Genomic DNA, 27,665 nt, shown 5'->3' on the forward strand with positions numbered 1-27,665 from the left:
CAGCATGCATAGCGGTTGCTCCAGAAGACAAATGCCACAATAATAACTGCCCTCCTCCCCACCCCTTCTTAGCTTTTATTGCTGAGCAGACATCATATGGTAGGGAATATCCCTTTGATCAGTTTGGGTCAGCTGTCCTGGCCATTGTTATTTAAATACGAAGAGACAGAAATAGGAGAGAAATTAACTTGTTTTCTGAAGAATATGCAGTGAGTCTGTCAGAAATAGAAGCATTATATTTTAGATCTATGTTTTGCCTCTCTCTCTTGCTGTTTCACTTGCTGTTAGTTCTAGTCTAGCAGCAGTTGGTAAGTAGCACTTCTAGTATCACTTCTGTACTATTGTTTATACCACTTGTAGCCAGAAAGCAGAGCTAGAAAAGCATTGACCATCCTACTGGTATTGAACTTTGGATAAAATGACCAGCAATGAGTGATGGATGTGAACCAAGTTGAAAATGATCCATCTCTTTGGGATGGGTCAGCTCAAATCTTATGTTATCACACCCACACTTTTAGAGATGGGTGAAACTGGATTTAGAGAACAGACTCCAGGCCATTAGTGTTAGCTGGCAAACTACCCCTCACCTGTGGCTTTATAAACAGAAAAGTTGATTTCCCAAAGGATCAGCTCTAGAGATAATGCCAGAAAGCAGTTAAGAGTGTTTTCTGATTCACTGAATGAGTTCTTAAGTGCCTATAGTGAAACATATGGATTTGTCAGGAGTGCTTGGAAAAGGAATGGCATGTTCCAAATAAGTGGCAGCAGAAGAAAAAACAATATAAAATGTTGTTACACCCCCTGTCATACCTCTTATCACAAAAAGCTACTCTGCATCCTTCATAGCTTCTCAGGCCATTGCTAAAGTAGAAACAGCTCATTGCTCTTCATAGCTAAAGTGTGGGGTTTGGATCGATTTAATCATTGCAAAGAAGGAAATTTGTAACTTTTCAGTCCAGTCCTTAAATATTACTTTGCTTCCAATTTCGAGTATGAGTTATGAATACATAATCAGGGTAGGGATTTCAGACTCATGACTTCATCATTTTCACATTGTCTTCTCAGCTGTAGTACTTCTCTCTGCTTCAAATGTGACCCAAAGCAGAGGAGGAAGCCTGAGTCGAGGGAGAAGGCTGGCCAACCTGTAAACTACACCGACAGTATGCCATGTGAGGCATTTATTCTAATTCTAAATCCAAATTAAAGATACCAAATGCTATTGGAAAAATGACATATCTTTAAATGCCATAGCAACTGTTTTACTGCTTAAAGCCACTTTACTGGAAACAAAGGACTGTCTTTACTAGCATTCTGCTAATGCACTCTCAGTGTACAGAACTTGCTACACTTGGGAGGGAAGGCAAGTCTTCTCCAAGTAGTGATAAAGTTTCCAATTTTCCCAACAGGGAAAAGGCTTTTCAAGGAAATTTTATTCCAAACACATTTTGTATTTTATATTATGATCAGTTACACTTTTTATTGCAAAGGGATTTACTTATATTACAGTTAGATCCAGGATGGAACAAAAGGAGCAATACAAATTGCCTGAAGCATTTGGATACTTAAATTGTACTGCTTGTGCTTTATCAAATAAGGTAACAGTGTTCCAACACATCACAGTTACTGTGTTGCCTAACATTTTGTTCCAGTTAATATGTCTGCAGTTACCCCCAAATTCAAAATAGTATCTTTATGCTAAAGCACCAGGCAAATTTCTCAAGACTTTGCACATCAAGTGGATGTAGAAATAGCATCATCCCTTTTCTTTTCAGTTCACACAGGAAGAGGAGGTCACTGTGCAAATTTCCAGAGAGAAAAGGGTCATTCTGCTTCTTCAAAATGTAACTTGCTCTGGAAGCAAGCTGATAGCTGGATCTGTTGTATCTACTGCTATTAATTTATATTGAGATTTTGTTATTTGCTAGCAAGTTTGCAGGCATAAATTTGTGTAGGCCATTAAGAAGTTGCAAATATATTTTGTCGAAACACATAAGTTTATACAAATACACATACTGGAGTTGTGGAAAAATAATTGAGTTACAGACTATAGTTCCTTAATGTCTAATGATGGCAGTTAAAAGTTTAGCTACATATCTGGCTTCTACTTTAGGGGCAGAATACATTTCTTCAGAAAAGAAGCCTCATTGATGGAGATACAGTCAACTACAATGACTTTGCTGTGTTTTCAGTAGGTCCAGCTGAAATTTGAACTGTTGCAGTTTGCCCCTTTAGATGTGGGGAATACAAGACATCAAATAGGATTTATAAAAAGGCTATTGTTAAATCTTGTTGGTAAATCCAGGAGAAATCCATATGCTGATGTTGCCAAGAAGTGTTTCCTACTTCAGCCTCTTCAGCCTCAGCAACATCTCCTATCTAAGCAGAGGCGAACCTTTCCCCCTCCCCTCATCCTCTTATCAAAGTCATCGTTTCCTTTCCTGGGCTTGTGTGGTCAATGTTAGCCTAACAAGAAGTTAGTGGTCTTCATTATAGTACAGAATGCAGCAGAAAACAGTTTATTTGAGACAAAAAATAATAATAAAAAAGGAGACATCAGAAAAATGTTCTCCCACTCCCTTCCTATCGGAAAATTCAAAATAGTCAGTAGCCTTCTCAGAACAATATGCAGTGTCTCCAAACCATCATTTATAGTCAGGTAGTTCCTCAAGGTACTGCACATCTTGTAGGAAGAGCAATACATATTCCAAATGGTTTACAATCCAAGAGAAGAGACTACTCCTGTTGGGGAGAAAAACATAGAAAATTAGACAGTCCAACTGTAATCTTATTGTCATGGACAACAGAAACATGTAGAGATGATCACAACAATCTGTCTTGTTGGGAAGTTTATGTGTCAGAATTTGCCACAGAAGAAAGTCTGAGTTCTGTTAAATATTAGTTTCACGTGACATTTTCTAACAGTAAAAATGTGGTAAAATATAGGAATGCAAGATTTTTTTTCCTCAAAATGAACAACCCCCCTTTTTTTCCAGGGAAGTTATTCTGAAATACTTACCAAAAAGCTACACATGTGATACTTTCATGAAACAAATTAATAGATTTGTTGAAATATTCAGGATGAGCTTCCCATCACAACTGAACAGATTTCATTAGTCCTAAAAGTTTTATATCCACTGAGTTAGCCCTACACCTCACATCCCTGCAGGGCACTCCTTAATGGATTCCCTTTCCAGTAAGATACTTGTTCTTTAATGACTTACCACATGAAACTCTTTTGAGAAGTTCAGACCTCACTGGCAAGCTGGAGGACATCACCAGACTTCTATTGTATTACAGCGATTGCTAGCAGAAGAAAACCCGTGGATTAACATAAGTGACATCATCTAATCTGGTGTCATAAAAAATATCAGCATGCAGAAACAATCTGGCTGAGGAGAGCAGAGAGGGTTTTGAACACTGATCCAGCATTCAGAACATTTGTATTCTAGTGCTAGGCTGTACAACTGTTATGATATTGATAGTCATCCATCCTCATGAAAGAGAGAGGACAATTCTGTGCAAACTTGACAGCTATTTTCCCTCTTAATTGAGCTAGAACATTGTCATTCGGTCAACCCTTTTTCTAGGCTATAAAGGTGAGCTGGTACAACTTGTGGGCATGCAATCTTTATTCTCAGGAAAAAACTGCCACATATAGGCAGGGGAATTATGCTGGCTGAGAACTTGAGCTGTTCTGCACTCAATGGTGAATGGCCATTGATACAGCAATGACAGAGCAGTTTATACTAGTTAAGATGTTCAGCCTACTGTGTTCCTACATCTGAGCCAACGACACTGAGGATAAGTAGATGTGTTCTGCTTTACAGCTCAGGTATGCAGTTTCTGAAGCATTTGGACAGTTTCAAAAAGTCCATGCATGCATGGGTGCATTTTTTCAGATAGGTGGGTATCATAGCCATGTATATTTAAAAGGCATGGCATGGAAGCTGACTTTTGAGGAAAGTAAAAAGAAAAAGAACTTTTGAGCAGTGCTCTTACTTTGGGTCTCTCACTGTGTTATTTGGGTGCTGTTGTAGGAATTGCAGAGCAGTTCGACCTGCTAAGGGACATCCACAAGAGCTTTGGAGGGAAGGCAAGCTGGGCAATATCAGGGCCTACAGAGTCAGTCCTGAAGCTGGGGAAACGCTATCACAGAATCACAGAATCATATAATGGGTTTGGTTGGAAGGTATCACAATGGACCATGTGGTCCAACTTCACTGCTCAAGCAGTGTCATCCTAGAACACATCGCACGGGATTTTGTCCAGTCAGTTCTTTAATATCTCCTGTGAGGAAGACTCCACAACCTCTCTCTGCAATCTGTTCCAGTGCTCGGTCACCTGCACAGTGAAGTTCTTCCTCATATTCAGGTGGAACATCCTGTGCAGGATGTGCACATCCTGTGCAACAGTTTCTGCCTGTTGCCTCTTGTCCTATTGCTTGGTGCCACTGATTAGAGCCTGGCTCTATCCTTTTGATATCCTCCCTTCAGATACTTCCAGTCAGATCTCTTCTTGAGGCTGAACAGGCCCAGGTCCCTCAGCCTTTCCTAGTGAGAGAGATGCTCCAGTCCTTCAACCATTTTTGTTGCCCTCTGCTGGGGCAACAAACCCGCTCCATGAGCTCCATGTCTCTCATGTACTGAGGAGCCCACAACTGGACACAGCACTGCATTGATGCATGGTGTTTTTCTTCCCCGGTTGCAGGACCCTGAATTTACCTTTCTTGAATTTAAGATGGTTGGAGACCTGTCAAGGTCCTGTGCAGCACTCGGGGGTATCAGCCACTTCTCTCAGCTTTGTGTCATCAGCATGTTGGTAGAGTTTACTTCAGTGCCAAACATTGCTAGAACAACTTCCATGTTTCTTCTGAAAGAGCTGTGCCTGATGTGGCTGGCTCCCAGTCAGTTCTCAGGAAGTCTTCAGATCTATATCCTTCAGTAAAGTTGCTGTTCTTCCCATTATTTTTTTAACTTAACTTCTAAGACTTAGAAATACACTACGGTGTTGAAACTTCTTATTTGTAACTGTAAGGGAAAATAAATTCTTATTCTCTTGAGCATAAGTTGTTCATCTCCTCTCTCAGAATTAGTATGGTTCGGTCCAGAAACACAAACTGCAACCCTAGAGGTACGAGTTCTGAGTAGCAGAAACAGAGGCAGAATAAAACCAGCTACATATGGCATTAATGGTAGCTTTTCCCCTGGAGTACTCAGATCATCCCCACAAAGCCATTACAGACCTTACAAGCACATCACTATTCCAAGGCCTAGGCTCTTCTAATACATATTTCAATTCTCTTCCTGTTCTTCACTGCAATTAAATTTTGATTGAAGAGTCACACACTGCATCTTTCCCAGAATAAGAGGACAACAGGGAGGAAGTCTCAAGCCATATGGCTCTTGTGGAGTGTGTCAAGCCATATAAGATTTGCTGGAACACATGTCTATAATGCTGTTGTGTAAATTGTTTCATTGAAAGGTAATTATCCAGTGAGATAAAGCAATCTTGAGATCCTGGTTCTGGAGTCTAAAGCAGAATACATTTACTTCAAGAAGTCCAAACTTTTTATGCCACACAATTTTTCAACTCTTGTTGCTTTTTTTTTTTCAGTGATTTCATCAAAATCTTCTGATCATCCCATTTTCAAGACAAATCATGAAGCTTGGAAATTTTTTGAAGGTAAAGATGCATCTGCTACTGCTTCTATACACAGTGCTAGTTTCGTCCAATGCTACAGGACAACTGAAGTGCTCCAAATCAGGACCAATTTTGCTAGTTTCTGTGCAAACCCAAGCCTTGCCTGAGAATCCATCCCCCAGAGTACAGGTGTGCTGGACAAAAGAGAATGGAAGAGTCTAGCTTCAGTTTCTCATGTATCTGTTATGGCCAATGGGAATTTCACAGAATATTCCAAGCTGGAAGGAAGCCACAAGGATCATTGAGTCCAACTTAAATGAATGGCCTATACAGGGATCAAATCTACAACCTAACCTTGGTGTTATCAGCACCACGCTCTAACCAGCTGAGCTCATCTCAGGGTCAGCAGCCTATACCTGGCTAATCACAAAATGCAAATGCAGACCCTTATTCAGGAAGGTATTCAGCATGTCTGCAGAGGTACCATGTACTCTACACTTCTACTGGCCTTAGAAACTGCTCAGTAAGCCTAATTTGCACTGCAAGAGCAGCTTGAAGTTCCCTTGAGTTTCAAGGCAAGCAGAATTTTCTGTTTAGATTAGTGGACAACTGTTCCAAGAGTCTGTAATCCAGAATTTGCATGCAGTTAGGATTCCCTCCTCCTCCCCCCCACAATCCAGAGCACTAGTGAAGTGCCAGCACAGCACTTACAACTGCTGTGCTTCCTGTCAGGCAGGAGTGCTCGCTTGCAGGATGGCCCTGATTCTGTGGAGAGCCTTGCTTTTTAAACCATAATTTATAAACTATATTGTTGCACTGCATAAGGGGAATGAAACACAGAACTTCAGGTCAGGGGTACAGTTCCAGCAATGCTATTTTCTGCAAGAACACTTGACCTCTGAGGCTTAGTTTCCTCTCTGTGAAGCAGGAAAGAAGCCAATATTCCCCCCTAAGGACGTTTCAAGACATTAATGGGTAGAGCATCCTTAAAGTACTCTAAAAAGAATTCTAGTAAAAGCAGAAATAAGTAATTAAAGATTTCTTCTCCTTCTGAACAAAATACTTCATCTTGATCTGCCATAGTACAACTCCTGTCAGCTCCGCTGGGAATGTGATACAGCACCTGAATGAAAGCCATAAAGGGAGACTGAGGTTGTAGTTTTAAAAAGGGAAAAAAAAATCATACAAAAACTTCTAGCCAGTGTTACCAGAGAAAAAAGCAACTGCAGATCTTCTTGCTTCTTCCCCAGCCACTCAGTGTTCCCCCCACTGCCACTTTTCATGTTTTATTTTTTGGGTGTTTGGTTTTTTTCTTTATTGTTTAAAAAAAAAAAAGGTACAGCTGTTTGAACTGGGAAATAATCCAACTGAAGTCCTTTTGGTTTTTGGGTTGCCATTCAAAAAAAAAAAAAAAAGAAAAGGAACAACCCAAACCAGCCCATTGCTTGCTCCTGAAAGTCAGATCTCATAGGTGTAGTTACACCTATTTGCATTTATGGAGATTTCAACCAAATTTTAAACTAAGCAGGATATTATAGGAAAGTTTCAAGTGCGTTAAACTATTTCTGAACTCTAATCCTACATCTTCAGGGCCAGAGTCTATTTAGATCTTGTAAATGTAAATTTTTTCTATCCTGTCATCATGAAGAATACAGCTGTAACACTGCCTGTCATCTGTGCTTGGTTTTCAGACCTATATGTGTATGCAGTATTTGTGTGTTCCATAGGAATCATCAGCGTCCTCCTTTTTACACTTGTCATTCTCTGTCAGTCACTTCTGAACAAGAGGAGATCCACAGGTGAGTGAGATGTCATTCTTGACGACTGTAAAGCCCTTATCAAAAAGTGGGACGGGGTGGGGGAGAAGAAAATGCAGAAGAAGCAGGAAAAATAAATATTTCCTTGCCTTGGTTGTAATTTAAAAAACCCAAAATGGTAGGAAAAAAATCTGCCAACCAAATTAGAATAAAGTAATTTTCCTCCCTTTGAATAGCTATTTCACTTTAATTTTTTTCAAAAATCTTTCACCTTTGCACAAATGTAAGTTGAAGGTTGTTGGAACTTCTTTCAAAGCAGACCAAGTGCTGTATCATTAAGTTGCATTCTGACCAGAATCTAACATTTTACACGAGTCACATTTCTGCACATGCGTAGAGGGGTTTCAAAGCAGTCTTGCTCTGTTCTGTTTTATTCTCTCTTCCTGAGTACCTGTCAATATTCTTGGGAATATGAGGGGTTTTATTAGTACACCCTCATTTGTAGCCTTTTTTGAAACTAAAGTATCGTTTCAACATTCAAATCTGCCTTTTCATAATAATCTTTCAAGGTCAAGGATTATTGTTTCATTCTTCTCTTCCTCAGAGAAGGTTTCTCAAAGAGGCTGCATCTACATCCAAGCAGTCCTGTTGTAAACAAAAGTGCTGTTTCTGATCTGTGGAGGCTCTACTTTCATTTCGGTTCAAAAGTGGTTTGTTTGGAGACCTCACACGAGATTCAAGGATGAGACACCAGCATGCTTAGCAGCCACCATGTTAGAGGAGAACATAAAGACCACCTCTGAACAGAAGGTTTCAGAAGGAGCTTGGTTAGTGATTTGTCTTGTTAATGACAGGAGAGAATCATGACTTTGGTGCCTCTGCAGCACTACACACATACCACAAAGGAATGAGTGACTCAGATATACAAATGAGAAGACATGTAAACCAAAAATAGATGTATAGAGAAGCCTTTGCCTGACCACAAACACATTTCAGCCTGTGGCTCCATCTTCCTGGTAATGCACTTAGTAGAGTAACTGATTCTAACTGAACCCAACAACTCTGCTTGCCAAGAGGAAGGAGCAAGATCGATGTTATTCTTCCTACCCTGTTAAGTGATGACAAAGGTTTTGTGCCAGGGGAGTACCCACACTTAAGTATGTTGGTCATGGTGAGTCACTCTGAAGCCACAAGCACTAGACTGATGCATCCTAGTTTTTCTTTAGCAGACCCAATTCTTGGGCTAGAATTCTTGCTTCTGTTTCTGTCATCTGACATCGGCGTAAGCATACAAGCAGCTTGGAGGAAATGCCTCTGTACATTGAACCAACACCAGTTAAATATAGAAATAATATACAATATAGAATAAGCATGTACAACAGATAAAAAGTAATTTATTCTGAACTATTAAAACTTTTCTTCGTTATGCTAATATCTTAATAATTGCAGGGTTCGCCAAATTTTTATTTAGGTGTTGAATATTATTCAGTAAACACTGGCAGCATTAAATTTACAGATTCAATGAAAATATTGCAGAAGAAAGCTTAGGCAGTCATACACAATTACAAGATTTTCAGGCAAGTTGTTCAGCTGGGACCACTTGATCAGAGTATTTTCCAGAGCTACAATAATTGGCTCAGCACCTAGTCAAGAATCAGGGTATTAAAATTTCTGAAGCAGCATTGAAAGAATGCCAGTGATGGACATAGTTTCCACCAACCAGCCCCACACTGCTTTTTCTCCCCACAGCTTCTGGGACATGGCAGCAAGCTCAGCCCTGAGCCTCTGACCCACAGAGCAGCACTTCCCTGAGAGGTGCTGTTTTCACTCAGCACACAGGTATGGGGCACAGAGAGCCCCCTCCTTCTTCACAAGTGCTCTACCATCTCCAGAAGCACCTTCCAGGGGTTACAGTTTGACCACAAGAGACAATATCAGTGCTCTCATTCAGTCTGTTAGCACAAGGCATTATTCCTTAAAAACCATTACCTACCTCCTCTCCACTGTCATTACTCTGTACCTCCAACCTAGGCAGGGCTAGACAGGTGCAAGTATTCATGTGAAAAGAGCCTGCAGTGAAATCATGAAGTCTATCCTTCTCTGAGAAAAGACAGGGTCAGCAAAGCAGTCCTCCCTCTGCATAACCCTAAGCCTCTCAGCAGGCTCCAGGCACAGCCTTCTTCCACCTATAATGAGCTATTGCCACACCAACTTCCTCAGTAGCCCTAAAAGAGAAGCCTCAATGCTGTTCCATTTGAGACCAAGTCAGGGACCCAGGACAATCAAAACTGTTTCCTTACTTCACCTCACTGGGCAAATTTCCATCAGAGCTTCTCCCTGAACCTCTATAGTTCCCCCACTCCTGCCACAGAGACACCAAAAGCTTCCCTTCCCTCTCCCACCACTCCAGGTTCCCCTCCCCAGTTCCTCAGCCCAAAGAGAACAAGGAGGATAATGTGCCCTGCCCCCCCCAGCCCCCCACAGATGGAGTGGAGGCAGATACCCAAGCACAGGGAGAAGAGGGAAAACTGCCCAACCCTCTACAAGAACAACCTGGCCTGATCTGGAACATAGTGGAACTCATACCTGAACTAACAGTTGGAATTTGCCATAGATGAAGCTGGAGAGTGGTTGAGTTGCCATCCCTGGAGGCATTGAAAAGACACGTAGATGTAGCACTTAGGGACATGGTTTAGTGCTGGACTTGGCATTGTCAGGGTTAACGGCTGAACTCAATAATCTTAGAGGTCTTTTACCTCTAACATAATATCATTTAAACCTAAATTATTCTGTGATCCCTCTGGAGTGAAACCTGAGAAGATCCTGGCTCATGTCAGGGTTCTGACGGGAGAAGGGTGACACTGAACCCAGTTCCTCACCGAGGGAGCTCTCTCAGTTTGACTAGGTAGGCACTGCATCTGGGGCTGGCCCGTAGCACAGGGAGCTATGGGATGCTGTGGGAAGCAGCAATGGTTCCAGCTGGCAGTCCCTCTGTGGTTCTGGTAGAAGCCTTTGCCCATTTGTTACAGGAGTGATTGCTCTTCTTAATTCCTGGTTCAAAGGACCGGATTATTTACTGCAGGGCAAAAAAAATAACATATACCTAGTGATGCTCAAAAGTGTGTCAACACTGTACGTGAGCTTTCCCTTACTCCCAAAGGATCAGGCCTACTGTTCTCCTGTACATTTAAAAAAGGCCTGACAAGTAGATGGAAGCATTGCCTTGCTTGGCTTAGGCATGGCTCCTGTGTTAGCCCCAGCTCCTAGTGCTCTCAGCTCCCCTTTCCTTAGGACCAAAGTGCACCTCCTAGGAGCTGTGTAGCTCCCTTGGAATGGGAGCATTTAGGTGAGACCAAATATGAAAACTTTCCCGTAGAGAGGGGGATAGTCATGTCAGCGTACTGCTGTCTGGTTTTCATGGTCCTTGAAAGGACAGAGGACAAGAAGGGAGAGGCCTGTCTATGTTGTATTCAACTTCACATCATGGCCCAGGGGTGCACCCTCTCATCCTTCTGAGAAATAAGTTGGCAGTAGGTCGACCAGAAGAGTCAGAGTCTGTCCTCTGAGAGAACCATAGAAGTCACAAAGCCACAAAAGAGCATCTTAATAACCCTGGCTCCTAAAAGGCTGCAGCAGGGGCAGCTGCCCTTGCTCAGGACTACTGACTCAAAGAAATATGAAGTAGAAGGATTTACACTGCTCACACACACAGCTGTCAGAGACAGGATAGTGGCTGGGCTGGACCTCTGATCTGATCCCAGGAGGCAATCCCTTTATGCCTGTGGCCACAATCTAACTTACATTAGGAATAGCAGTGGCTCCTGTGGGTGAATGGTTTATTTCAGGCTTCTGGAAATAAATACAGGCACCACAAGGGAAATCAAAGTCTTCAAAGTAAAATTACTGGTCTGCTGTGCTTTTCCTTAGCAAGCTGTCTTTTGGCTGGGCTGACCACTGGAATGTGTGTTGCCCAGGACTTCCACAGCAGATTTTTGTTGTTGTTTGATACATTCCCCTCTCCCAAGCCTAGCTATTGTCTTTGAGTCAGATTACATTTTAATGCACAATGTAATGTATGGTGACGATCAGCAGCTCTCCCAGTGTAACCATCTGGCAGCTTCACAGCCTCAGCAACACAGGTCTATCTGCAGTGCCCATTTGTAACTCATAAACGTTGTTGATATGAAGCCACATTTTCTTTCTGTTTTTCTTTTCTTTAACAGTGAAGCATTACCTCGTGAAATGCCCCCAGAACAGGTAGGAGATTATACATCTCTTTACTGTAACCAAAGGCACCAGTTCTGGTTTTGTTTTGCTAAGTATGCTGAACAAGTGTTTTCCAAAATGTTTACAGAAAGATAGAGTCCCAGGTCCATGACTCATGAATGTGCCTGCTATGTATGAAAAGGGAGATCTACTGGGCTAGCTGTGAAGGTGCTTTAGTGACAAACCTCTCCTTGACACTCTGATTTGCTTATTGAAGAAGCCAACTTTCATCTTGTGTGGCTTTCTAGGGTTTCCCAACACCTCACTGGATGGTAATCACACCATCCACATAAATAGAACAAATCTCAATGTCACCCAGTGATTCCCACACCCAGGAACAGGGAGTGGGGCTAAAGCTGATTTTCAAGGCCCATAGTCTTATTCCCAGACAAAGACTCCAAGTGATAGGAAAAATTCTACTTCTGCTGCAGTCATTAATCACTGTCCCTTTAAATACCACCAGCTGCCAAAAGTTTTTGATGGTGTGGTGCTATAAAACTGGTTTCTATTGCATGATTTTCCTGAGATATACATTGTGCTGGAACTGCAGTAAAAAAATATGACAAGTATTTTACAAACAAAAAAGATGGAAGAGGGGTGCCTCATAACAACACAGAAGCACAGCTGTTTCCCAGTTTTCAGTGACAGAAACCATGTGTTTCTAGCCTTGTAGTTTAAATGCAATACATCTTGGTATCACATACTGTTTCTCATAGTATCTCTAGATACTACAGGATTCGATGCCAAGTATAGCACAGAGTAGATCCTCCAAGAGTGAGATTTTTAGAGCGTTCTCATGAGATTATCAGTGAATTCAATCTAACTGACACTCAGATGGAAGTGAAGTCACAACAAAGCTACACAGAGTTCAGGAGAGGCCAGTACAAACTGAAACTTTCATGTTACTCATGGAAAGATCTTTGTTCTGTGACCCTGACCAGCCATTGCACCACACCAAAAATTTACAGAGACAGCTCAGCAGTTTTCGTTTTCCCCTAGATGTTTTCTCTTTCCCCCTTCTTTATTAGCTTCTGGGACAAAGTTGGAGTTATAAAAACAAACAAACAAACAAAAGAATGTTGAGGGGGAGGAAATCAAAGTAAATTGATAGAGAACACAAAAAGAGAAGAAAAATAAGACCTGGTTGAAAAAATGGAGCATGGCAGTCAGATAAAAGGACTCGTACTAAAAAATCTGCCGCTCTGGGAATAGAAGATGCAGCAGTGATGCTGCAAACACTACAATTAGGAGACTGAGTAGCAGGGAGAAAACAAGCCAATGCGATTTCTTCACTGTAAAACAGAATCTCCAGAAGTGAAAGAAATGCACGACTCTGTATGGATAAAAATACAGTTTCATGTATTTCAGTGTGACAAGATGTGCTAATGAAATCCTTGATCACACAAATGCATGGATAAAATGCATTGACTTATTAAAATTAAATAGCTATGAAAGTTATACCAATATCATATTTTTTATTATGTTTCACACATGGTACCATTTATTTTCCACCCTTTGCTCAAAACGCAAACCATTAATTTCTTTGAACTCATTGCTCTTCACCTGCACATTCCTTGTCTTGGAACTTATTCCAACACATTTAGACCCAAACTCAGTGTCTAAATACCCACTAGGCCAAACTGATTAACTAATTTGCATGAGATTCTTGCAGTTTAAAATTACTATGCTGTGCAAAATTCAGCCTTGATTAGAGAGGCTCAGCTCAAACTCCCTTAGTGATATTTCAAACACAGAGCAGAATCCAGTTTCAAAATTACATTAATAGTCTGGTGTCTAAGAAATGTCTGTAATCCCACCGTAGTAATACCTAAGCATCTTAAAATATTTTATGTCTTGACATCAGAATGGTATTTTTACTTTTAATTGGAATCTGAAGCACAACAGGCTAAGTGATTTGTTCCAGGTCTCACAAAATGGCAGTGGCAGAAAAGAAAATTAAATCCAGATTTCCTGAGTAGAACAAAGCAAATGTTAGGTTTTGGTTTGCTACTTGACCAATAACAAATTAAGGGAAAAAAATGAGTTAACCAAAACCCATTTCTTTACCACATTTTAAAAATAACTATCTAAATAAAAAAGTACAGTTATTTTTGGTTTTCCAAACCACCTAATTCCATTTTCTGGTGTTTTCTTTTCTTTAAATATCCTCCTTATTATTATTTTTCTTGCTATTGGATCGTTTTGTCAGTTTTCAAATCCAGAAACCACCAGGAGGTGTAGCTTTGAAAACAGGATTTTTTTTTTTCTTTCCTTTATATTTGTTTTGGCCTGAACTCTCTAGTCCTTCAGTGACTGCTCTTCTGAAGACAAATAATTTATAATTTGAAGTGAATAAAGTGCTCACCTCAGAAAGCTGTCCACCTTGACACCTTGGTTCCACAGTGCCAGTCTGACATTATGGGAACAAATTCACCAGAACAAACTAGAACCAAGTACCCAATCCATCCTTGGCACCTTCTCACACACCTCCCCTACCTGGAAAATATCTAAGCAGCTTCTAGTTCACTAAAGTGAGTTTTTTGTCATCCCCCTGCCGACTTCTGACACGGGAAAATAGCCGATTTTGATGACAACAAGAAAAGTTCCAAATCCTATACTCTAATAAGGATAGTATAGCCAAAATTCTAGTAGTTTCCCAGCTCTTGGAACAGCCATGACCTCCAGGGAAACTGCTGTCCTGGTTCCATGATTATTAGATACCTTTCACAGGTTATTCTCACAAACTCTTGTATTTTTCTTGCTCTCTAAATACTCATTAGATCCTTCAAGAAATGCACAACGTGACACTGTTGAAATGGAAACCAGGAGGCTGGAGGAGGAGCTGAAGATAAAAAACTAACTTTCCTTTTAGACACAGAACAAGACAAGCTCACAAAGAGGCAGTGTTTCAGAGCCAAGGAGTCTTTTCTGAGCCTCCTTGTTTGGTTTGAGGAGCTCAGTTCTAAGATGGCAAGTATAGTTATTGTATCTCCCAGAATTAGTTAACCCTGTATGGCCTTGGCATTTAAAAGAAACACGCAAGTCACAAATAAATTTCTCTGTAGCTTCACTTTTTTATTGGCAACACACGAATAATAACTAATGCAATGAATTGACACTACACCTTTTCATCTATTGTGCTTAAAGTAGCTGTATCAGAACAACAGTATCTTTAAGCTACGCATCTGCCTGAATGACCTTGGATTATTAAACCCCAAAATATTTTAAAAAATCATTCTCACCCCTTTTTGGTGTTCTTTCTTTGCAGTTTGCTGTTTGGGCAAAGGAGCCAGGCAGTTTAATATCCTGCTGGTTTTAAACCATTTTATGTCTTGATTTTAATATAGAAACAGTTGTTGTGGGGTAAGTTCATAATAGTGCAGGCAGACTTGAAATTGGTTCAGTGCAGTCCTTAGTTTACATAACTGGTGTGATTTGTTTATAAATTGTGAACATATTTTACTTTTTAAACACATTTTAGAAAGTTTAGCAGGAAACTTGTGTTTTTTACTGAGTGCATGAGACAGAACTCAGGAAAATCAGCAAACCAGAGTCTTTTTGTAATCTACACAAGTGTAAATTCAGAGTGATTTTACCAATGGAAGTGACATTCATTTGGATTTACAACTGTGTAAAATGGTAATATCTGTTATTTTGTTGCTCTTGTGTGGGCAATAGCTGAGACATCTAAATTTTCATTAAGTCTTTGGCCCAATTTGAATATTTTATTCTATTAATATAGCGAGAATGTTTCATTATGCAAGAGAACCTGGAGAGGAACAGCAACTTGGGACAAATTATTTAAAATTCAGTGAAATCAGTGTTGTCAGTGTTATGACTGTGGAGACTTTGGTTGGATCTCATTGTGTGGTGGAACTCATCAGCACAGAATAGAAGGGTCCCCACAACCCTACTGCACTAATCTTTCACAGGGTGAGCCCCGGGTCAGACACAGCTGAGCAACAACTTCTTACCAAGTCACCTCCATCACTGTAGTCATCATAACTAAATGGTTTACATTCTCTTCCCACCCCAGCTGTAAGTTAGAATTTCTTTCATTACCAGTTAAGCCAATACAAGTTTATCTCCCTTTAGCTGCAAGCTGGCAGCCCCTGCACAGTCAGTTACCAGAGCTCGGCTGACACGCAGTGACACAATCGCTGCAGCCTGACTGCATATCCAAGCCCTAAATATTCAAAGTAGGATTTATGACCTTGGGCTTTGGGGGATGATAAGGGTAAAAAATCCAGACCTCTAGAGGGTTTTAGACTGTAATAGTCCAAACACAGAAGCTCTCTTGGATAGGAATCTGTTGAAATATAACTTGTACTCTTCCCTCATAGCAACTAGCGCTTTTTCAGCATAGATGTATTGGAGAATGCCCGAGTTAGAGACTGGGGCACAGTTTCTCCATTTTGTGTTTTCTGAGCATGCTGGCCCCTTTGAAGAAGCTAGCGTTTGCAAATGTGGGTTTGTGAGCTACCTGAAGACATGCTGCATGCTCTCCTGGCCTGCTGGCCCGTCAGCCAGTCTTAGCCCGGAATCTGCACTGAAGATTTTGCTTTGCTGGACACTCTCCATGAGAGCTTATGCAAGTCACCTAACCTGTCTGTGCCTCTGGCCCTCAAGGGCAGGCAGGTAGAAGTTCATCCTGAGTGCAGCAGTGGGGTCATACATCTTTTTAAGGAATAGGTGCTATGAAATGAATGTTGCTTAAACTTGACAGTTTGCATTTCTGTGCCAGGATGAATCAAACTTTATGAGTTTCTCAGCCACACTGTATAGCTGAAAAAACATAAGACCCAGGGCTTTTCAAACCTTCATAAGAGGTTTTTCATTATATCCCCAGACCACAATCCAGGTTATTGGGCAGGGATTCTCACAAGTGGAAGGTGGTGTGTTTGCATGAACTCACTAGGACAAACCATCTTTGCCTCCATTGCCTTCATTTTCCCCCCACTTATGAACCTGTGCTTTGCAGTTCCGGGGAAACAGTTACCAGTGTGACAAGCCTGTCTCCTCTACAGCCTAAGAAGGTAAAGAAAAAGAAAGAGAAAGAGAAACTGGAGCAGCCACCAGCCATTCCAGCAAAAGGTATGAAAACAGAGACACAAAGGTATTTCAAGTCCTGGGCACAACCACGGAGGAACAGGAAAGTATGGGATGTCAGGACTCCTGCACTCTGCCACTGACTTTGCCTGTGAGGTGAACTGTGCTTGCTCCCATCAGTAGGGAAAGAAATGGCCTGTGCCTGCTGCTGGGACCAGGCTCTCATCTCCCTTCAGCTTTAGCCATCATGAGAAGCTACTCACTGAGTCCAAGCAAGAGATCTCAGCTCTCACTAACCAGAGGTGAGAGAGAAACCTCTGTAGCAATATTCACCCTGCTCAAAGAGAAGATTAAAATTAGGCAAATTGAAATTACGTGTTGGGGGTATTCTGAGGGAAGGCAGCAAATTGCACTCTTAAAATTGCAGGTGCACTTGGGAAGTCAAGCAAGCTGGGCAGATAAAGACCAACCCCTTGGGGACCTCGCATTCAAAGAGGATTTGTGACTCTGGGGACAGTCTCACAAACTCTTGGGTGTACTTTCAGAGCACCACTGCCAGTGCTAAGCCAGTGGGAGACAGGAGGGAAAGGACCTGAAGGTTTACTGTAGGTTAGATCACAAGTGATCAGTTCTTGATGGGTATATTTGCTGTATCATTTGCATGCAAACAGCATGTCTTGCGTATCAGATTCTTTAATCTTATGAATTTTTCTAATTCATGAGCATTATGCTTCATTGTAAAATATGTTACCTGAAATACAGTTTATCTCTGGTATAAATACATGTATTTGCTTCTTATTTGCTATTAATCTGTAATTTACAGATTGCTAATATATATACTAAAAATTACAGGGAATGATAATAATATGAAATGATCTCTTAACATTTATTTTTATAGCTCCAATTGCCAATAATTTCCCTAAGCCCAAGCTCTTGAAACCTCAAAGAAAACTGATCCTGGTAAGTAATTTTCTATGACATCATTTTCTGCATATTCTTCTCTCTCAACACAAATGCTGTAATGTTGCCAGAACTCTAGATGCAGAAACTATAAATTGGCTTAAAAATCATACAGGTTCTATTTTTTTTTTAAGTAATATTTTTTCAAGTTAGGAATTATCTTGGCTCTTTTCATTTTGAGCATTACGTTACACTGGATTATGTTTTCCAGCTTTCTAGCAGTTGTCATGTCTACATATTTAGCCTGTTCTTAAATGAAACCTGCTATTGATTCTCACATGCTCCTCACAGCTGGTGCTTTGGAAAAAGTACTAGTTACTGACAGAATCATAACTCTACTGGTCATGACTATACAAACTGCTTTTGAGACTTTTCAAGTCAGAAACAGCAAGCCTGATTCTGCACTACACTGGTGGAAGTCAGGAATAACTTGAATTGCAGGAATATGATGTATTTGTATAGCTCATACTAAGGAAAAAAACCCCTCATATGACAGTTTCTCTTGGATATGAGTTTCTGTTTGAAAAATACCCCTGCAGATGCATGCCAGACAAAACAGTTAGATGGTGAGATGTTTCTCTGCTTTTATAACAAAGCAGTACCTGGACAAGACATCCAGCAGTAGCAGAGAGAGACAGTTTTACGCCAACTTCAGCTCCCTGTATAGTCAATAGAAAGAGACACGAGTCAGAGTAGGAGTCTGATGCTCTCAGTAATTCAGACTACTGCTCTGAATTGCCTTTTGGGATTCCCTTCTCCCTTCTCTGGTAATAGAGAGAGAGCCCAGAGAGACTAACTCTCTAATTTAGGTGAAGGTGGGTGCCTAAAATTAGGCCACTGGAATAACCCAAATGCCATGTGATGGTTTCACTTTCTGGTAAGGGTTAGAATTGGGAACCTTCCCACCAATTGTCAGTAAATAACCTCCAAAGCATGGTCAGGGTACAACCCTGGATACCTGGTTGTAATGCCAGGTGGCTTCAGAATAGCTCAGCTATCCTAGGCAATTCTTCTGCTTGGGTATGGAGCTCATCTCTCCTCTGCTGGTCCTGCAGGGATTGCCCCTTGGCCAGACTCTGCTAATACAAGTCAGGTTTCAGTAGAGGAAAAGGTAGTGTTTTAAAAGTCCATGACAAAAGCCTTATGTCCAGGTAGGTAATAGTGGCAGGCCAAAATTGTGCTAAGAGGACAAAGACACAGATGAGAGCACTTGGCACCAGGGGTGACAGCCACCCTTTGCTGTGCATGCTGCATTAATCCCTGTGCCCAGGCACATCAGTTAGTCTCAGCCCCCTTAGGAAAAGCTCTCACCAGTTAAAGCACTCAGACTCTTTCTGCAGGTCAATAAAGCACATCAACACATGCTGAACTTGAAGTAAATCTGTTTCCAGATGCTTTTTCTTTCTGGAATAATTCCAAGGATAGGCCTCAAATAGCTGTTGGCTCTTTCCATCTTGCTATGCAACCCCAGTCAAGGTTCAAACACTCTGAAGGTGAGCAGGAATAAGGCCTTTCCAAACAATGAAATCAGCTTTGTCTTCCCTGTCACATGCACACAGCAAACTCTGTTTTAATGCCTTGCTGTTGGACTTTACTCTGGCAGTTGTTTCTCTTGTTGCTCTTTTCCCTTTCATATTTCGCCTCAGAGTGCACCTGGAGAGACATAGCAGCCCTCAGAAAACACACAATCTATGGATATGAGTTAAAGTCAAAAAGTAACCTAGCAATAAAGTGCAATAAAGAACAAAGTAAAGTAAACATAAGTCAGTCTATAAGGCACATTCAGAAGTTGAGCAGGATACTCCTCAGAGCAGTTTCCCATTTCTGTTCCTCTTGCCTCCCTTTACTACACAGTTGCTTATGTTTTAGTATTCTCAGGCCAAAAAAAAAAAAAAAAAAGAAAAACATCAATTTTTTCTGCTTTTAAAGTATTTTTTCAGTGAGAAAATTAATTGAAGTAAAAGAAGTTTCAAGAAAGATAAAAAATGTTATTAAATACAGAGAAAAAGACATATCAAATTTATCTAAATGAAACATTTTATTTATTTTCAGCAAACTTGTCACTCCATTTTTTTAATTGTCAAAAATCTCTCAGATTTTAAATTTTTTGTCTGCTTTGAGGCAAAAAAGTATTATCATCATCCTGCCGAATCTCAGCAGGATAACTTTTTTCTCCAACTATAATTATTGCACAGCTGATGTCTACACTAGGTCTTTTGTCCACTGATGGCACATAGTTACTAGGTAATCATCACTGCAGAGGCAGAGACAAATTGCTGAGTTTCTGGACTACTTCTGCAGCTTCCTTTTGCAACCCAAGGAAGGTACCCTACTGGGGCACCAGGAGAATATTCCAGAAAACCTAAGATAACAAGCTAGAGTATAAAGGAACATTACGAAATAATTCCAGTGTTTTGGGAAATTTTTTTGTAATAACCTAAATACCAGCAAAATTATTTCCAGAGGACATGTGCTTCTGGTTTCTTGAAAGATGTTTATAATAAGCTAGAGAATTTCTTTTGTTGTTAACGTGCTAGAGTGGGTTGCAGTATAATTTTACAAGAACACAATAATCTGGATAAAATATGGACATAATCTCAATGAAAATTAAAAAAAAAAAAGAGAGAGAAAGCCTAATATCATGTTCAATTGCACAGCCTTGAGTAAAGCCTTTTAAATACTCTGCTTAAGTCATATTGCTTTTGCTTGAGCCAGAATAACAATTCTATGCTCCCTCTGTTGCAAAAATATTCCCCATCAGTGTCATTCTCTATTAGCATCAATGAGAAATGTCTACAGATCAAAGGAAATAGAGATGCTGCAATGCAAAAAGGGATGTTTTTTATAGCATGCAAGAAGCACAGAGAGTCATTAGAAAGAAGAAAATTCGAGGGACCCACAAACTCCTCTCTAAGGGCTGTTCTGCTATAGCCTTAAGTACTTAGCCCTTTGAGTTGGTAGAGATAAATCTTATACTTCCTCAACCAAATTTTCTGGTAAGCCTTTATTGCCTCCTAGAGATTAGCTGTCACAGCCCAAGAGTGTCAGTTATAGAATACCATCTAAATGAAAAGGCTTTAGTGTCTTTACATGAAGGTTTGAACCACCAAGCTGAGGAGCTCCTATGTGATTCACTACAACCAATGCAAAGGATGTGACTTCAGGTTAGACCAAACCCTGAAATCTTTACTTATGCAAAATTACTGTTGACTTCATAATTTTCACACTAAATTTTAAGGGTAGGAATACCTGCATAGATAAGACAGGTTGTAGGGAATCTCCCTGATTCTTCTGCTGACTTTAGTGCACTCTCCTAAATCACATGATCATAACACCTTGAAATCAGGTAAATATATCCTGTATTACAAATGATTCCCTTGGGCTTAGTTCTTCAAAAGTACCCAAGAGTTGATTTCTGCTGTTCCTACACTGACTAAGTTCTTGAATAACCTCTTTATTGGAGTGTATCTGGCTTCTCTAGTTCCCTGCCACAGAATACATATTGTTCCTATGTGACTTCTGAAGTAGAGTGCTTTCACCACAGCCGAGACATTTAAGAGAAGCATTCTACTGCCTTCAGCTCATACGGCATAGACAGCATTGCTTATTTCAGCATGGATTGGATCACCAATGGCTCAGTGCTACACCATTACTGAGATCTGCTTTCGATGATGATGATGTTAAAGCTACTTGAGAAATAGGAAGGGATTATGGTTATCTAAGACTGAGGGAAATTTCTAGAAGTAATTTTGTTAACTTAGAGTGAAAGCGTAACCTTTGGCACCCATTCTACCCACTTGCCTTTTTCAGGCACCACTTATAAATTTTATGGTGACATTTGCAAAGCCAGCTCAGAGATCTGGATTCTCAGGTTTTTACAGATGTAACAGGAATGGTAAGCTCACATTTCTTTCTGCAGCTTTGAAAACCCCATCTTTATTTATCATTATAAGCTAAGTGCTGAGAATGTGCTGAGGGCCAGCCAGTCCAAGTCAGGACAGTCCCTGCACTGAAAGTGCTTACTCTGTAGTGAGCAATATGTTTGAAAGTCTGGAATTGATAAGTATTCATTCAAAGGACATGCCGTGTCCTGCTCCTGCCATGTCCACAAAGCAGAAGGGCGTTGTTTAGAGCAGGAACTTGACACAGGTTTGACACCTGTGGAACTGAGAAGGCTGTGACTTGGTCTCATCTGTTTGTAGTCAGCAAAATCAAGCCCTGCATCAGTGTGTACTCCTGGATCAAGCAATGAAGACAGGTGCCCCTAAAGCTGCCCAGAAGCTTAGGTTTCCTTCACCTGAAGAAAAACCTTTGACTATGAGGTTTCAGGAGTGCACTTCCCATTGAAAAACAAACCAACCAGATCCACTGTATATTAGAACCAGTGAGCCTAGAGTTCTTTTGTGAAAGGGGTTTAGATGTGCAAGTGAATAATCTGCAGTCTGATTACCACATCAGAGCTGTGAAATGTAAAGAACTGCCTTAAGTTTCTCACTGCTGGGAAATTTGTGCCTTCTAAGCAGTGCTCCAGCTTGCTGTCCTGCAGCTTCGCCCTCATAGCAACCTGGGAGCAAATTTACACATTGCAAGGTTGTACTTGATGAAGGAGTTGATTTTTTCCTCATCTTCTTTTTCATCTTACATTTAAGCACTACATCATTCTAGCCAGTCATACTATATGCATCAAGCTAGCTAGGAAAGGTAGGTTTGTGTCAGTATTTTGCACAACTGGTAGGATTCCACAGTAGTCTTAACTTAATTGGCCCTTTCTTTGAGAAAGAAAAAGGAAGTGAAATACATCTGCTCAGTAATTTGTGATTCTGGATCTCGGATTAATCAGGTCTTCCTTTCTTCTGGATGATTTTAAATTAAAAGCTGTGCCACCCTCTTTCCTCCACTTGTAACAAAAGGTGATGATTTAAGCTCCCAGTTTCTTAAGGCATTGATCTCCAAAGACACCGTACATATGATATACAAAGGAGTGATGAACAGTTTTTCCTGACTTCCTGTGATCCTTTAAAATTTCCATCCAGTCCTCATAATTCCTCTCTCTGCAAGATGAATAATCCTTTTTTTTTACAGGCTCTCTTTAGGATGTGAGATGTCCACAGGACATGAATATCATTTGCACATTCAGGTTGACACTCAGAACACCACGTATTCAAAACTACTGAGTTATGCCTGCTTTCCCATTCTGATTAGAGGTTGCTATCTTCACATCCAAGTAGGAATAATTTGTATAAATACATAAAATTTCTTCTTGGAATTGGGCAGAGACTTGTGTATTTACAAAATCCTACTTCAGACGGTTTTTGTGTGATAAAAGTGTCACCAGTGAAGTGAAAACTTTTAATTACTTCCTTGGCTTTTTTTTGAAAGACAGGAAGAAATCAGCCTGATTTCCAGCAGTGTTGGCTTAGAATCTAGGAATAAATGCAACTGTAAAAGGAATAGAGTTTTAGCAAAGGTGAGGATGCTCTTCCCTCAAAACTCATTCAATGGGATTTATTAAATGTCCTTTTTAACTTGATAGTGCTACTAGAAGCCATACTTCCTAATCTCCATATTTTCCAATGTCATATTTCTTAATTTTGGCACTGAATGCCTCTCCTGTTATTTCAGCACTCTTACTGGCCAGTAGTTGCATTTCTAGAGGATAACTCCTTTTGCAGATCTAGCTTCAGAACTTCTGCAGAAGTAATTTTTGAAGCTCCTCTGTTTCTAGGGGAATCTCTGGCTTTCTGGCTGCAATTAAGTCACTGACATTGGTAAAGAGTTGAAGGTCTTAAAAAAAAAAAAGAAAATCTCTTTCTGACTCCTGAGTTAAAGTATTACCTTAATGAGGGAGTCATCCCACTGAAGTTCATAGGGTTTGATCATAAAGTATATCTATGGTCCTCGGGAACACTACTGATTTCAGCACAAGAAAGACTACAGATTATTGAGTGGTTTTCTGGTGTATATTTAAAAATAGGACTGTCCAGAGACTTTTGTCTCTGAAGCTACAGTGCTTAACCCCACTGCTAGCACATGCTCTCTCCTCTGGTCCTGGTGGCTCAGCCTGTCCACCAAACATGCTGTATCTTTATTTTAACCCACCCTCACCTTCACCTCCGTGACTGACCCTCCAGTGATGGCCAAGCTGCCAGCCATATGCCATCCCCTCCCACAGCTTCAAAAAACAGATGCTTATGAAAAGGAGACATGCAGAGGAGAAGATGGGCTACCCCCTTTTCCTTAGGCTGCATACAGCATGCAGTTTCCTCCCTTCTGGGCATTCAGGCAGAGAGAACCAACAATCTGTTCCTGTGGTCAAAGCCCATGCAGTTGGTCTGGAGAGTCCTGTCTAGACACTTTCTGATGCAGTGTGCTCAGGCTGTGACACAGGATGCTCCTGAGCTGTGCCATCTGGACCGTATCTGCATTTTTTTTCTGTGGAGCTCTTTACTGACTGACTACAAAACAGGATGTTTCTCAAACATGAAAGGAAGAAGGCCAAAGATTCAAGTTTGGATTTTGCAATAGAAAGGGAGAGAGAAAAATCGTAGTTCCAGGATGTGCTTGCTAAAAAGAGCTAGTTAATGGCACTGGGGCAAGGCTGCTTTCTTTGTGCCGTGGAGTAACCTGGAGAGAAGTGCAGTTTCTAGAGAAATTTATCAAACAAGCCTTAGCACCACCTCTTGACTCTGTACCTTTCCCATTTGCACTTCCTACAGCATCCCCCGGCACCGCAGTGTGCACCCAACAGGACAGCATGGCCAGGCCATAGGTGGCAATCTGCCATGTACTGGCAATCACACCAGAAACATATGCACAATTGTCAAAGTTTGTCCTTGCTGACCTAATCCGTTCACCCACGAGTGCAGGGCATGCCAGTGAGGGTGGAGTTTCATTTTCAAGTGTTCCTGCAGGAAATCGGAGTTACTAAAAATACTGTGAAGCTCTAACTGGAATTTCATAGAATCACAGAATGGCTCGGGTTGGAAGGGACCTTATAGATCATCTTTTAGTTCCAACCTCCCTACCATGGGCAGGGACACAATTTGGGACAGATGCTTGTCAAATCCAGAAAACTCAAGAGCTGAAAATTCAGTTTCATCAATAGTTTGGTTTTGGGGTTTTTTTTTCCCCTGGTCCTGTGCAAAAGTCATTCTGTGTCATATCCCAAACAAAAACTGCATTGCATGTAATCAATCATGCAGACACTGAATTTGAAGGCAAATGTCTGCAGCACTAGTCTCTAAAATATTTAAGATTGAAAGGAACTGGAAAGTCAGGCCTTTTCTGCTTGTTTTTAATAGTGAAATAGAATCAAGGATTTTTTCTTTTACAATTAGAAATTCACATTTTTTTTGTCATCTTCATGATAACTGGGGTAGTCATGGAACAATGAGGTTAGAGCAATCTGTAAGTGCAAGTTGGCATCAGTTGTTTTTCCAGACAAGTTAAATATATGAGGTTTTTATTTGCTTGTTTTCTTCGTACCTGATTACAAATCTGGATAAAAGTACTCTTAGTTAAATCAGTAAACATCCTTGAGGCTACCAAGAAACAAACTAGCTAAGCCTAGGAAGAGCAAAATTGACATTCCTGGTAATTATGACATAAAAATCAGAATAATTTTGATTAAAAACCCAACTCTTCTAATTAATTTCTAACACAAAATAGACAAACTCAATAAAAACCAAAACTAGATATACACATGCTTTAGTTTCTTTTAAATATTCACATGATAAACCTTGCAGATAGTTCAATAAGAAAAATGTTCCTATAAGTGGACTCTTTTGAGTAGTTGCCCATGAGAAGCCCTGTGACTGGAATAAACTAAAATTAAAATGGAAGAAATCTGGAAGAGGAATCGTTTTGCATTTGCCAGAAGATACACTGGAAAATCATGACTCTTCCTAATTGTGGCAAAATGTGTGATCCCAAGATGAGAAAACAGACATACAAGATAAATACTGTATGGCCAGTCATTCACTGCCTCTTCCTCTTCTGCCCTACCATCCGTCCCACCTGTAACGTCTGTTATTAAAGTCACACGATTGTTCCAAAAAGGAGGTGGTGGCCTGATTCCAGGTTTACACTGCCAAAACATGATCCAGTCCAAATGAGAGATGAAATGGTAGAATTAGTTTTCTTTCCCTCTCTGCTCAAAAAAAAAATTGGTTTTGGACAAACAAACCAGCGAAATTAAATTAAACATGTGGTTGATAAATGAAGTGCAGAAGAGTGTATGGAGTAAAACCCTGGCTACCACAGGTACTTAGAGTAGTGTTGGCTTCCATGCACTGTTATTACACATCCTTTGCTGAAAACTGTATACCTTTCACAATTTTGAACCTCCTGTGTGTTTCCTCATATTTTCAATCAAATTATTACATACTAGAAATATGCATAAGGGAAATTATTCTACACATTTTATGGTGTGCTGTTGCTTGTAGCAGTAATTGAAGTACCTTTTCCACTTATGAAAGTACTAATTTTATTTGGTTTTATTGCTTTTCTAGATGCAATTATTTATTTAGTGTGTTTTGGCTTTATTAAATTATGTTTACTATAGGAACATCATAAAAATGTATGAAAGCAACACATCAGCCACTACTGCCCAATGACTTGTTTTGGGGAACCTAGTGTTATTTTTCATATCCAAACATAATAGAATAAAGTAAGAATAAAAAGATAATCTACACTGGAAAACAATGCAATTTTGAGATAATATAATAAAACACCTGGACAATATGATTTCATAAATCTTACTTCTAAAATTTACATGAGCTGGGTGTTGTGGTGGCTATTTTAGGACAAGCAGCATTTTCTAAATGGAAATGTAAGAAATATGATTAAACAGCAAAGGGGAAAGCATATACAGATTTGGCTTGCCCTGAGCAACTGATTCCTACAGAACAATGAAAACATTTCTACCTCAACAGATGCTCTTTGTCAGCCTTAGAAATGTAGAGTTTGACTCTGGCAGTGACCAAGAGTTTGTTTGTAAAGTTTTATCACATTCATTTTTAGGTGGCTTTCATATGCAGTGTATCATTATGTATTGAGGATCTGATGTGACACCCAGTGAAGCTGCCAGCAAAACTCCCAATACCTTCAAACAGAAACTAGATATGCTATCATACACTGAGAATAAAATCAACTCCTGCATTTAGCCTCTGTACTAACTACTGAATAGATGAGCATATATAGTTTTGAAATCTCAAAAGGAATCTTTAACATATAAAAAAGCAAAAAACAACTTAAGTGCCTGGAAACACAGGCTAATACTTTCAGGATAGAAAGAAAAGGGAATATAAAAATTAATTAAGCATCACAGCAGCTGACCAAGAGTTTTTTCTAACTCTTTAAGCCAAGGCCAGGGTAGGGCAGATGTCTTTCTAAACACTGAGGTTCAATTCAGCCCTAATACACTAACAACGAAAAGATATGTGTGATTTTATTTCTGTTACAGTCAAGATCTGTCTGCAATCCACAGGAATTCCTTTTATGTCATTACATCAGAGAATTCAATGAAAGCAGGAAATTTTCTGTGTTGTCAACAGTGAAGCATTTCATCGTGAATGAGGACCAGAAGCTGAGATCAAATAGCACTACCTATGCAAGTGGGGGAGGGAGGGAAGACCATGAGAATAATGAAGTGCAGAGATGCCAGTCCTGCAGAAGGTCAGCCCTGTAAACGGATAAAGTATATTGAGGATCTGACCTGCAGAGGAGGAATAAGGTCAAATTAATGCTGGAAAAGCATAAACTTTTCCAAGGTCTGGGAAACAACCTGAAACACTAAGTGTGAGCAGCTGTCAAGCACAGGAGCACAAGAAAAGATTTTCCTCCTCTAAGCCACCTGAGTCTGGATGAAGTCCCCAATAGCAACAGGCAGCTTCTACCATGCATGTGAAATTTGTTTGGTACATTTTTATAGACATCTCTCTTAGCTAAATTTTATAGTTTTAAGTCTAAAACTCAACCACTGTAATAGAGCAG

At 40.3% G+C, this 27,665-nt stretch overlaps 1 protein-coding gene across 1 annotated transcript in view; it reads left to right on the forward strand.

The window, feature by feature from the left end:
- The window catches only part of VSTM4 (V-set and transmembrane domain containing 4), a 34,949-nt gene that overhangs the window by 6,504 nt on the left and 780 nt on the right, over positions 1-27,665 (forward strand). Inside the window, exons 3-7 of the mRNA XM_032695237.1 lie at positions 5,614-5,682; positions 7,332-7,439; positions 11,621-11,654; positions 16,645-16,757; positions 17,611-17,672. Coding sequence (XP_032551128.1) covers positions 5,614-5,682; positions 7,332-7,439; positions 11,621-11,654; positions 16,645-16,757; positions 17,611-17,672 — 386 coding nt within the window. The remainder of the gene's footprint in view (positions 1-5,613; positions 5,683-7,331; positions 7,440-11,620; positions 11,655-16,644; positions 16,758-17,610; positions 17,673-27,665) is intronic.

This window comes from Chiroxiphia lanceolata, chromosome 8 (assembly GCF_009829145.1).
Source record: "Chiroxiphia lanceolata isolate bChiLan1 chromosome 8, bChiLan1.pri, whole genome shotgun sequence".
Classification (NCBI taxonomy): Eukaryota; Metazoa; Chordata; class Aves; order Passeriformes; family Pipridae; genus Chiroxiphia; species Chiroxiphia lanceolata.